The following is a 13,604-nucleotide window of genomic DNA, read 5'->3' on the forward strand; positions in this document are numbered from 1 at the left end:
CCAAACTAAAGGAGGAGGGGTGGGGCCTCTTTTTGCTAGACCCACTGCCATCCCTACATTCATAAGGTCGTTGGTGAATAAGGGGTTACTTGCCTTATCCACGAGAGTACCAAATGCTTTCCCCTAAATAAAAAAGGTGAATTAAGTCCCCCGTACCAATCACGTTGGTTTTCCGTTGAACAAACCATATAAGGGTCACCCTCTCCTCTATATAATCAGCGGACGTTAATAGAGCACCGACTTCCGGTCGTAAAGTTGGGGCTAGGACGTTTCGCCCGGCGTCGGAGACCCCCCCACCCCCCACACACACTCTTCCGGCAAAGAGATTTTCTTCTTTGTCCCTTCTTTCTACTACTACTCTATATGGTATTCTTTTCCTTCCCTTTTTTTTCACCATCATCTTCCTCTTGTTCTAATATTCTTTTGTATCTTTAGTGGGGAAGCGGAAACAATCATTAATTCCGCAGGAAAATCGATTTTCCCAGCGGAAAACGAGATGGGTTTCTCTTGTTTCATCGATTCGGTGAAAGACGAAACGGGGAAACCCCGATTTGTTTTGTGGAGAGTTGATTTTCTGGTGAAAATGGAAGTGGGTTTGTGTTATTTGGCTTTGTTTGTTGGGGGGGGGGGGGGGGGGGAGCGCGGTGGACATGGAGAAAACAATTTGTTGGTTCGATGGTGGGTTTGTTGGATGTAGTTGAAGGGTTTCTCCTTCTTTCTTCGTTTGGTCGTGGATAAGGGGAATGTTTTGCGATATGCGAATTTCTTTTTTCTTTTTCTTTTTTTTTAATTGTATCGTTTGCTTTATCTGATTATCTATTTGTTAAGCAATGATTCTTATCTTGTTCCGATTACTCCATTTTTTTTCATTTAAAAAATAAAAAAATGTGACCCACCAAAGTTCCAGTCGTCAGCTTGCCATTTAAACAGAGAAAGAAAGTAAGAAACTCTTGTTTGTGAATCTGATTAGTTTTTTATGGAATTGTACTCCAAACTAGGTGCAGTGTGGTTCCTTGCTCATTCTGGTAATATCTACGAAGAACCAATAATTAGATGTGGCTGAGTAAAAGGAGGAGGGCTATCTTTGTTTCTTTTCCATCCATTCATCATGTTGGTACTGTCTTATGTATGTAATTGATTTTCCATTTTGTTAAGCTTTTGTGAAAGATAATAGTTTGTAGGTAGGATTTGGAGTAAATGTTATTCCCTGTTGATTAAAACAATAGACTATGGTCTAGAAGTTAAAATAAAGTGTTCTTCTGATTTCTATGTGTATATCTAAATCCAGATTTGGTTTTGCTGTTCTTAGTGACATCGGCTGTAGTTTGTTTTGTTTAAAATGTTTTGGATGCAGGGCAGTGATGTTCAGTCGATTATGTTTTCGGAGGATGACGTTTACTTCAGAATCTTTGGTTGGGATTTGATGATGGGGTTATTAACATGTGATTGATATTGGAAACGTTGTTTGAACTTTGATGTGATTTTCTGATTTCTGAACTAGGATTTGTTGTTAAGGTGTCGAATTCAGTTTTGAGCTTTGAATTGAATTTGTATCGAAAAGCTGGATCAGTGATTTAGGTGCAGGTTCTAAAATTTTTAGCTCTGGTTTTTTTCCCTGCAAATGCGGCATAGAGATCAATTTAATTGAAGAGAATTTTGGTTTCTAATGTTTGAAAAACAACTGAAATAAGAAGATCTCATGCCAAGACCTTTGTTGAATGTGTCTGTTATCAAAGAATGGTATTTGTAATGTAAAACTTTCCCTTGTATTTTTTTGGTATATTTAATACAAACACTGCAATAGCTTTCAGAAGATTTCAGTTACTGAAATGATCTTAAGTATGTCTGTGTAGGTGTGGGATATTATTTCTGACATGGTTAAAATCACAGCTAGTGCTACTTGTGTCAGAGTGTATTTGCCTATGAATCAATTCCGCTCAGTTATGACTTGAACACACTTTGTTGGCTTAGTTAAAACATGGAAGCTTGTTATCTAAAATAAGATGGAGTTACCGATCCTTCTCATAGTATCTGTTTTATTTTCCCTCCACCCATCTCCCTCCCCTTCCTTTTCTTTTGCAGCTAGTGGAGTCCAAGTTTGTTTTGCTCATGAAATTCTCCTTGGATCTACTCTGTGCGCTGAATTGAGTTTAATATTGTTAACAGTACGCTTTTGCTTGGGTGTTTCATGTGATGGAAAGGGGACTCGATAATGCCAAATGTTGTGGGAATCATGTGCTGTTACTGCTGCATCTTTATGTCCCCTCATTTCCTTTGTATGAAAAGGATATAGTTTATGTACTATCAGGTATTGCTTTTAGGAACAAAGGCACTTGCAGAGTTTATACCATTATGTACAGCTGTAAGAGATTATTTAAATGTGAGCAATCAAGATCTACAAAGTTGTGTCTGTCATTTCTTTGAAGAAAAGAAATATGCAGATAATCTCATTTTTTTTGTACAGATGTAGATGCATTATATCCCCACCCCTCTCTCTCATGCACATGAAGACACCTGCTTCTCTCTTTTCTTGCTTTCTCCTTTAACTACTGCTTTCTTTTGCCTGTGGCACATGCCATTTGTCAATAGCATCTATCTTGAAGACCTCCTTTTACTTGTATGTGATCATGCTATGTTGAGAAACATTTACGTAGAGCGATCTGGACTATTTGCTAGATCTACATTGCCATCATTATTATTCTGTTTTTATTGTTGTTGCTTTTGTCATTTTCATTGCTGCTATTGGATTTTGATTTTGTCTAAATTGTTTTATATTATGAAGCTGTAGGCTTGCATGGAGCAAATGATTCTTGGTTCTTAACAGGGTGAATGTAATAAAGATTTTTATAAAATGGAGCGAGGTAACTTACAGCATTTTATGTCTAAACTTTTAACATGATTGTTCATTATGAATGAACTTTAAGTGGTGCATCTTCATGAGTACAACTGCAAGATTTTGTTTAGTTAGGGTGAGATGATCAGTTTGATAAGGTTCCAGCCTTCCAGGGAATACTGCAATTAATCTTGTGATTGTGCAGGGTATTTAATTTCCCATGCTATGGTTGAATTCATCTATTTCTTAGTATATTAAACTGTCATACTTTTTTTCTTCCTAGAATTAGTTGTTTTTAATTGATACTTTTGCTTTTGGTGCTGCACTATCAGTAAGTTCTAGATCATACTGGTTAACTTGGCCTAAGGTTGGTGCCCTATCTTCGTTTGGCTGCAATATGAAGGAAGTACAAGCACACACACTAGAGTGGAGGGAAAAACTCTAAATTGTCTTATTTCATTAAGAAAAGATATACAAGAGAGTCTACCCTCTTTATTGGGCTTACATTACAAGGAAACATTATAAAGACTGAAATACCCCTAAGAAAGATAAGAACAAGAAAGAAACAATAAAAAAATATGTACAATAAAAAGACATCAAATATCAAAATACCAGCTATGCCCCTAAGACACAACTTACTATTTTCACACCCTAGACTACCAGGTTTCTGCTTTGCCCATTGTAGTGATATTGATTTTGTTTGTTACTTTATACTTTATAGTGTTTGTAGGCATTGTCTTAATTGTTACTCTTAAGCAATTAGTTTTCTGCTTCTAGCAGTGGCCATTTTTTCTAGTTATTGAACATACTCTACGCAGTTAACTTGCCCATATGTACCTATCCTAAAATATCAGTTTTCTATGAAAACAGTTGTTACTTGGCCTCTTGAGTACCCTGACCCACATATCTGAGAAATGGTTTAGTTCTTTGTTTTGGGGAGTAGGATATGCTTGATATGAGTGGGCATGTACATTTTTTTTCCACCTAGAACAAGTATATCTATATGTTTTTACACTAGGGTCATTCCTGTCTTGTCGCCTTATTGTACAAAATTTATTGTTGGGGTTATTTTGGACACAATCTCATTAGGAACTTTTATCTAGCCTTTGACTGGTGTGTTTTGAGACTAGAATTGGGATTCATTGAGTTCATGGCTTTGGCTTGGATGACTCACTCTAGCCTTTGACTGGTTTGACTTGAGTTTAGGTTGGACTTGTGACCTAGCTCTCAATGCACTTTGGCATCCGTCAAGACTCGCCTATGTTATGAAACAAGAAAGATATACAAGAGAGTGCCTCTAAAGGCTACAAGAACACAAACACAAAGTGCCACTTATGGGCAAAATACAAATTCACACTGAATCTCACAAACACAAGCCACTAAAGGGCCATATCATAAAAACTATGAATGATATTAAGTGTAGAAAATGCTTAGAAACACATTACAAATACATGGGGAAAGATCACCTTTTATAGAGCAAAAAAGGAGACAAGAGGGCTAATCCAACTAGCTGTTGGGCTGTCTCCCAACAACTATAATATATAAAATAATAATAATAAAAACATAAAAATAAGTTTACAAAATCTGCTCCTACAGTACCTATTACAATATGGAAAAGTCTAAAATGCCCCTAATGGGCGTAACCTATTACATGCATATCCAATATATATACTACAAGTACATCAACACTCCCCCCTCAAACTTACAGTGTGAAAACCGAAAGTTTGTCAAGAAGAAAATGAAACCGAGGTGACGGAAACACCTTGGTAAAGAAGTCAGACAACTGATATTCTGTGGTGACATAGGGCAAAATGATAGTCTTTTTTAAAAATTATTCATGTACATAGTGGCAATCCATTTCAATATGTTTAGTCCTTTCATGAAATATGTGGTTGTCAACTATGTATATGATATTCTTGTCACAATATAGTCTGAAGGGTGTTTCCAAGTGAACCCCCATGTCTTCAAGTAGTCTTCTTAACCATATAATATTTGATGTTGAAGTTATCATCGCACGATATTCAGCTTTAAAAGATGATAATGACACTTATTCAACTTTAAAAGATGATAATGACACTTTTTGTTGCTTCTTACACTTTCAAGACAATAGAAGTTAACTGAAAAGGCACAAAAACCAGTAATTGAGCGTCTATCATTTGGATCTCCTCCCCAATCTGAATCAGAGTAAGCAATTAACTCAAGAGATGAAGAGAAAGACAATAAAAGGCCCCTAGAAATAGAATTCTGTAAATATTTAATGATCATCATCATAACACTCATGTGAAATGCAGTTGGAGAATGTTGGAATTGGCTTGCAGTATGGACTGCATGAGCAATATTATGTCGGGTAATAGTTAAATAAGTCAAGGCATCGATCATCTGGCAATACGAAGTAGGATCTTTCAGGATCCATCATCTTTCTTCATTTTAGCATTGATAACTTTTAGAGTATGTATCCTCTTCTCATCAGTAATCCCGGACCTATCAATAGTATCATTAACAAACTTAGTTTGAGTTAGTAAGTATCCTCGAGGATAATAAGCTACTTCGATTCCTAAAAAAATTCTAATAAATCAAATGTCAGTCATTTTAATATGTTTCTTAAGAATAACTTTAATGTAATCAACTCCCTATTTATCTTCACTTGTGATCGTATCATCAACATAAAGAAGTAGAATGATTATTCTTACACCAGATTTCTTAATAAACATAGCAGTATCAGTATAACAGGATTTAAATCCAAGTGTAAGCATAACATAACTAAATCTATCATACTAGGCGGTAGGTGTTTGTTTTAAACCAAATAAGGTTTTTCTCAAATGAAGTACCTTCCCAGAAGGAATTTCATATCTAGGAGGTGAATTCATATAAACTTCTTCCTTAAGTTCCCCATTTAAAAAGACATTTTTTCACATCCATTTGGTATATGACCCAACCCTTGATAATAACCACAGCTATAATTGTCTTAACCAAGATCATCCTATCTACAAGTGCAAAAGTTTCATCATAGTCTATATCGTACTCTTGTGAATAGCTTTTTGCTATTAATTTAGTTTTGTATCTCTTTAAAGTCTCGTAGCTCTTGGTTTTAATTATGTAGACCCACCTACAACCTATAGTTTTCTTTCCTTTAGGTAAATCTCTTATTTCTCAAGTTTTGGATTTTTCAAGTGCCCCTAATTTGTCATTCATGACTCATATCCATTTAGAATATTTTTTGACTTGGTTGTAGGCAATTGGTTCAAAATAGGACATGATTTTAGCTAGACGGGCTCTATACTAGGGAGAAAACAATTCATATGAGGTTTGGAGACCCTGTCAGATCTTCTAGGTTTACCTAAGTGTTGTCTTTCTAAGTTGGAATAGTTTTCTAAAGCACTGTGTTGTTTGTCATTTCCATGTCTACTATATTGAATAACTATGGGCTTAGTTTGTTCAAGATTAGTACCATCCTGGATATTGAGCAACATCACTAACCATGCAATCATCGTTACTCTTAGGTAATAATTCAAGCAAGAATGAATATTCAGTATTTTTCTTAGGCACACCTTGACCAAAAAAATGTTACTTTTCTACAAAGTAGACATTTCTAGAGACATAAAGTGTCTATCAAAATCATAACACTGAATTTCTTTTTGGTTTTCTACATACCCAAGAAATACACAAGGTGTGGCTTTTGGAGAAAGCTTGTCATTTTTTGTTGGTTAAGGACAAAACATTTGCATCCAAAAGGCCTTAATCTAGAATAATCATGAGAGATTTCAAGGAGTTTTCTATACAACAACAACAACAACAACAACTACGCCTTCATCCCAAAACAATTGGGGTCAGCGATATGAACCAAAAAAGAAATTCATTTTGGGTCTTCCACATGAATCCTTTTCCTCCAATCATTTCTATCCAACGCCATGTCCTCGGTGAGGTTCAAAGCATTCATATCCTTTCCTATCATCTCCATCCAAGTCTTCCTAGGCCTACCCCGACCTCTTTTAACTAATATATTTTCCCATTTCTCCAACCTTCTAACTGGAGCATCATTAGGCCTTCGCCGAATATGTCCAAACCACCGTAAACGATTCTCTCGCATCTTATTTTCAATGGGTGCAACACCTACCTTCTTACGTATCTCTTCGTTCCGAATCTTATCTTTTATTGTATTTCCACACATCCATCTAAGCATCCGCATCTCAGCTACACTCATTTTTTGAATATGATGTCTCTTGGCAGCCCAACATTCCGTACCATATAGTAAAGCGGGTCTAATAGTCGTCCTATAAAACTTTCCCTTCAACCGCAATGGCATTCTACGATCGCACAGCACTCCAGTAGCACTTTTCCATTTCATCCACCCAACCTTTATCCTATGATTTACATCTCCATCAATTTCTCCATACTTTTGAATGATGGATCCCAAATATTTGAAATAATCATTCACCGGTATATCTTGCTCACCAAGCTTCACTACACTCCCATCACTACTTCGTTGCTTACTAAACCGACATTCCATATATTCAGTCTTACTCTTACTCAACTTAAAACCTCTAGCTTCCAATGTCTATCTCCATAATTCTAACTTAGCATTAACCCCAGCTCTAGACTCATCAATCAAAACAATATCATCAGCAAACAACATACACCACGGTACATTTTCTTGAATTGATCTCGTAAGCTCATCCATCACTATTGCAAATAGGAAAGGGCTTAAAGCAGATCCTTGATGTAACCCAACCGTTATCGGGAAATTGGTTGTCACCCCTCCACAAGTGCGGACATTGGTTACTACTCCTTCATACATATCTTTAATTATACTAATGTACTTGAGAGAAACACCTTTCTTCATCATTGTCCACCAGAGAACGTCCCTAGGTACTCTATTGTATGCCTTCTCTAAATCAATAAAAACCATATGCAAATCTTTGTTCCTCTCTCTATATCTTTCAATAAGTTGTCTAAGAAGATGTATAGCTTCCATAGTTGATCTTCCAGGCATAAAACCAAATTGATTCTCCGATATCATGACAACCTTCCTCAACCTAGACTCAATCACCCTCTCCCAAAGTTTCATAGTATGACTCATGAGTTTTATACCACGATAGTTTGTGCAATCTTGTATATCACCCTTATTCTTATATAAAGGCACCAAAGTACTCTTCCTCCACTCATTAGGCATCTTATTTGTTCGCCAAATCAAGTTAAAAAGATTTGTCAACCATTCTAAACCTTTCTCTCCCAAGCATTTCCAAGCCTCGATAGGTATACCATCTGGGCCAACTGCCCTTCTTGATTTCATTTTCTTCAAAGCCTCTGCAATTTCTTTCTTTTGAATCTTGCGCATGAAGTCACGATTTATCTCATGAAAAGGAATGGAGAAGTATTTTGAAGTTGAACGAAAATCTTTGATAAGGTATATGACGGTTAAAGAAGCTTCGACCCAAAGCTTTTTTGGAACATGTTTTGAAATTAGAAGTGTTCTAGTAGTTTCAACTATGTGCCTAAGTTTTTCAAGGATTGAGTCAGTCCCCTGTTATCTAGGTTTTTCTTCATGAATAATCCAAACTAAAAACGTCCATTGATTTTACTTAACTATGCCAATTCTTGGGTTCAACTAAGTCAGCTTGGCTAATTTCATGTAACTTGTGTATATTTGAGTATATTTCTAAAGGATTCACTGGGTCAGTAGATGGCTTGGTTTTATGTCTTGACCTGGAACTTTCTTTGGATCCTGAGTAGATTCCAAGTCTTTAGCATGCAGTGTCATCCTTTCAAATTCTCTTACTTGGTATCACTTTTGTTTGTGTGTTTTACAAAGAATTATCTTAAATTTGCTTGTGGCATCCAAGCAGATTTTATGAATTTGATGTTGTTACCTTCTAAGACAATCCAGTCAAAGATCCAAAACAGGACTTCAGATTTCTTTGCAAATTTTTTGCCATGTATAAGAATATGTTCCAGTTTGATATTTCAGCAAATCTAGTTTTTACTTCATAAATACTAAATGGTGTTTGTACCAACATTACTTCTATGTGTTGCTGTTATTGCAAATCTCAAATCCTAAATGCCTCCAAGTTACAAAACCTCTACTATGAGGCCTGTCAGTTTTTCAATTATTTAGGGCAACATGGTTTAGATTTCTTAGTTGTCTGGAAATTCCATTGTCAATTTTCTTTACAGTTCATCAACAACTGTTGTCAACTCGTTCTTCAACTCTTGCCATTGCCCTAAATCTCACCTCATTAACCTTTACCTCAACTCTCTCTTTCGGTGATTGTAGGGTTCCATCTTGTGTTTTCTGATTTATGTTTTATTCCCTCTTTTCCCTCTTGTTGATGTTGATTCCCTCATTTTATGTTACTCTACCAACTACGTCCCTTCTAGTATTTGAGGTTAAAATATATTTTTTTAACATTTTTTCTGCATGTTCCTTTGTTATTCCATGTCTTGGGAGACTTATTAAGCATACCATATTATCAACTAGGTTGTATAACAAGAAATTTACAAGCCGTGAATCCTGATAAAATCACAAGTGCAGAGGCTTGCCTGTTAAAATTCTCATGAGTTTTTCCTTGCCAAGAAAAACCCCGAGAACAAGATTTGTGATGGTTCTTAAATATAATTTCTTTTCAGGATTTCTGTGAAACTACTACTATGTCAGTGTTGCAACTTACATTGTCATTCCATACTCTGTAAGTAGGCTTTAGCTGTGGCCTACAATTTCAGTATTCGTAGCTATTTGTAAATTCTTTGAAAATGCCACAAAAGGCTGTACCAAGAATGTTGAGTCACAAATTACATTTATTCCTGAGTTTGCATTTGTGATTAGAAAATGTTAAAGGGAACGAATCTTAAGCATAGCAGCCTCAAGGTGATTATGAGCTGTCAATGCAAGAATTTGATGCAGATCTGCATTTATGTGCATCCTCTCGATGTAAGATGTTGATAGACCGTGAGGCCAAACCTATCCTTTCCTTGTGCACTAAAGAACAATTTTATGTAGCTCGAGTTGATCTGAGCATCACAAAACCATGCTTAGTGCTGTTTGAGCTGGTTTAGTTTAGTTGCTGACCCTGTAACTGTGCTTGTGAGCCTGTTCTCTGGACTTCAACAAGCTGGTAGACAACCGGCAAGCCTATTCATTGTCCAACTTCTAGGATTTGGCCGTGTTGGTTGTATTCCTTTGATGACACCTACACTTGTGTGTGTATGTGTGTCTATAAAAGAGAGAGAGAGAGAGAGAGAGAGAGAGAGAGAGAGAGCAACCCAGTATTCTGGTTTGATAGTATTAAAAGGATCCATGCCCCAATGCACTGATGACTCACTGTTGTGCTCTTATGCATGTTCTTGACTTCAGTGACTTCTTGGTGTTAAACGCAGGGCGAATGGCGGACCTGAAGGACAGTGAGGGAAGGTATTCTCTGATCAACGGTGCAGAAGACTTGCAAATAGGGCTATATGACAAACCCCTTCCTTGCTTTGGATGTGGAATAGGATGGTTCTCGTGAGTCTCTCTCTCTCTCTCTATATATATATATCTATATATATATATATATATATATATATATATATATATATATATATATATATATATATAATGGAACTGGAATTGATAGTCCCTGTTATTTCCCAGGTTTCTGCTTGGATTTGCATGCCCCTTGATGTGGTACTATGCAACCATCCTTTATTGTGGTAATTACTACCGCAAGGACCCCAGGGAACGTTCTGGACTTGCAGCTTGTGCAATCGCTGTAATCTCTCTCTCTCTCTCTCTCTCTCTCTCTCTCTCTCTCTCTCTCTCTCTCTCTCTCTTTAGCCACTTTATGCATATCATTGGAATTGTGTTGATTGTATCTGTATACCTGTGACTTCTGCAGGCTCTGGTATGCACGGTGGCACTTTTCATCATTATGGTTGCCCTATTGGTATAGTTGGCAATAGCATTTTGCTTAGCCGATCAAGTTGGTCAGAATCAGTTGAACACTCCATTTATGTGAAAGTGAACATGGAGATGATGGAGATGCTGGATGGGTTGGGGGTGATAAATAGCTTGTATCTTGTATATTAACAAGGTTGTATTTTGCTGAAATGGGTTCTGTTCAATGTTCTAATTTCTCTCTCTAAATGGTTTAATTAGTGGCCTCACCTATCCATGTGGTCAGCGGAGCAAGCTGAAGGCCCAGGATCGAATCCCGCTGGCGCATGGGGGTTGTCGTTGATTTATCACGGTTGGGTCACGTAATGCTGGGTGGTCATGTCCTCATCCCAGAGTTTTACCTCGCAGGGAGGCGGCCCATTAAATTACCTGTTTCTCAGTGAGGGTTCCTTCGTCATAAAAAAGATTAGCGGCCATGCCTGACTCAAAGATCGTTCTGCTGTCACCATCTCCAGCCTGCATTCCCTTTGACAAAACAGAATATGAAGTATATGAATGAAGAGTAACCACCATATTCTGATAGATGCCAATGATATATTGAGCCGAACATGATTTTATCACGAAATTTACAAAACATGAAAATCACAATGAAATTGCAACGATTTCAAAATTTTACCTGGTTTAAAATATATTGTAATTTCTTATTTTCTATTAAATTAAAAGTTCTTATATTTGTTGGTTTTGTATTTTTATATGTTTAAATTTATTTTTCACAAAAAAACAAAAAAATTGAAAACATGATAAGATTTTACCTGCTGAGCACCATCGAGATTTGTCCTTGCACTGCCCACAAAGTAGCAGCATCTCACAAAGAAGCCCGTTCTGAAACTGCCGTCATCCTTCAATTGGTTACTCTTACCAGTTCTCATTCTTTCTTTGAGGGTTCGACTGTTTCTGCCTGGAATGAGGGAAAGAGGCTCATTTTCATATGAAAATCACCCCCCTAAACGAAACATTTTTGCTCGAACGGTAGGTTTCAAATGAAAGGTGCATCCCTCGACCAAGCTTGTAACAAATGTGCCCGGGATGCGGCAGGAGGTACATGATCCAAGAAACAGTAATATCGGACTGCCATGTAGTTTCAACGTGAAAAATAAGATGGAAGCCTTGCCAATGGGTGCTCCCCTTGTCTGGCAGGAGCAGTTTGTGCACATCACCTCGTGTTGGGACGTTGCAAGTTTGAATCCCAATGGTATGGTTGTATAACTGGTAGGGGTCTGCCTAACCCCAGCATTCTCTGTCGAAAAAAATAAGATGGAGGCAATTTGCAGACAATTGTGTTATTTTTGGAGAGGCATCGTTAGAGCAAATGACTTGAATCAGTTGCATCCTTAAATCATTTGCACTTTTGTTTTGGGCCTTCATATTAATGAAAGTAAGTGTAAGATCTTTCTCTTTAACTCTGACCCGGGGCTCGAGCCCCTCCTAAAGTTTTGAAAATTTTCAACTGAAGTGGCAAAGTTTTCAATATAGCATAGATCTATGATTTTTTTTTATGATTGAGGGTATTGAGTTAGATTTTTTTTTAGATTTCATGAACATTTAATTAGGGTTTTAAGGTTTTTTGCACTATTTTTTTTTTCAATTAGCATTAACCACCCCTCCTAAAGTTTTGAAATTTTTCAACTGATGGGAAAATTTTCAATTAGCATAGATCTATGATTTTTTTTTATGATTGAGGGTATTGATTTAGATTTTTTTTTTCAGATTTCATGAACATTTAATTAGTGTTTTAAGGTCTTTGTGCTATTTTTCTTTTCAATTAGCATTAAGCATGATTATATTAATGACTGTTTAATTTATAATAATTGTTTTTTAAAACATATTGTTAATATAATTTATTAGTAATTCTTTTTTTAAATGTTTACTATACATTTTGTGCCCATCCTAGTTTAGATTCTTGGCTCCCCCACTGGTTGTAGTGTTGGTACATTGCCCATAATGTATATGGTCCTCCCGATCCATACTTGCCTTATACCGGCCCCTTTATGGCAACCGTTGATCGATATGATCTATTCGAGGGCGTGCCAAGTATCTCGCTCTCGCAGGCGTGTTCTGCTAATTAAACATGCTCTTTCATGTATTCCAAGCCATATAAGATGCCGGTGCAGATTGAATTGGAGATAAACAAGAGCCTTTGATATTTTCTTTGTAAGGCATTTGATCGCCAAATCAATCCATCTGGTGCGTTGGTCAGATGTAATTATGTCTCTACAAGGTCACTTAGGTTTCAAAACATTGCATTGATGTCAAAATGGTGGATCTCTCATGGCCTGTTGATATCCCTCATTCCCTGGAAAGTCTGGTACAGAATTCAATAGCCATTGAGTTTAATCTTATTCGTGATGTTGTAATTCCTCATGTTGTTGCGTTAATTCTTTCAATCTAGATCTCGAAATCAACATGAAACATTATTTATCAAAAAAAAGATTTAAATTTAAATATGGCAAGACAGATCTGTAGGACTAATCCAGTTATGGAGCAAACCTAGGAACCAAATTTGAATGGATTCGAACTCCACTCAATCATATGTTTGCTCTCTCTGTAGAGTGGACTAAATTGCTCCAATTTGAGTTTAGTGATGTCCAATATTTTATTTGGTTATCCAAATGCCTTACGATCAACATTTTATTCATCATTCATGCATGTTGTTGTCCTATTAGTGGATTACCATGTCCTCCAATCAGTATTTATATGAGCATTTAGAAACTGCCTGCAGGTGTAGTGTTTTTCACAATGCTAAAGTCATTCTCCTTCATTGGGTGCCAACACAATAGATGAAGCCCCATCTTACGTTTTGTTCTATTAATACAAGTGACATCTTAAAACACATCTTGCAATTTT

At 36.6% G+C, this 13,604-nt stretch overlaps 1 protein-coding gene across 3 annotated transcripts; it reads left to right on the forward strand.

Annotated features, from left to right (window-relative positions):
* Nucleotides 1-259: 259 nt before the first annotated feature.
* LOC149844085 (large ribosomal subunit protein eL20z-like) lies at nucleotides 260-11,496 on the forward strand. Of its 3 annotated transcripts, none has more exons than XM_090000310.1 (5): nucleotides 260-366; nucleotides 2,783-2,861; nucleotides 10,205-10,328; nucleotides 10,458-10,575; nucleotides 10,702-11,496. In XM_090000310.1, the coding sequence occupies exons 2-5, from the start codon at nucleotides 2,852-2,854 to the stop codon at nucleotides 10,753-10,755; spliced, it is 306 nt and encodes a 101-aa protein (XP_089856436.1). In that variant the 5' UTR covers nucleotides 260-366; nucleotides 2,783-2,851; the 3' UTR covers nucleotides 10,756-11,496. The 3 variants fall into 3 exon arrangements, with proteins under 3 accessions (XP_089856436.1, XP_089856437.1, XP_089856438.1); XM_090000311.1 differs by lacking the exon at nucleotides 260-366 and adding an exon at nucleotides 770-1,126; XM_090000312.1 differs by lacking the exon at nucleotides 260-366 and adding an exon at nucleotides 1,093-1,110.
* The last annotated feature ends 2,108 nt before the right edge of the window (nucleotides 11,497-13,604 follow it).

The sequence above is a fragment of the Nuphar pumila genome, chromosome 3 (assembly GCF_984573655.1).
Source record: "Nuphar pumila chromosome 3, dmNupPumi1.hap1.1, whole genome shotgun sequence".
Taxonomy (NCBI): Eukaryota; Viridiplantae; Streptophyta; class Magnoliopsida; order Nymphaeales; family Nymphaeaceae; genus Nuphar; species Nuphar pumila.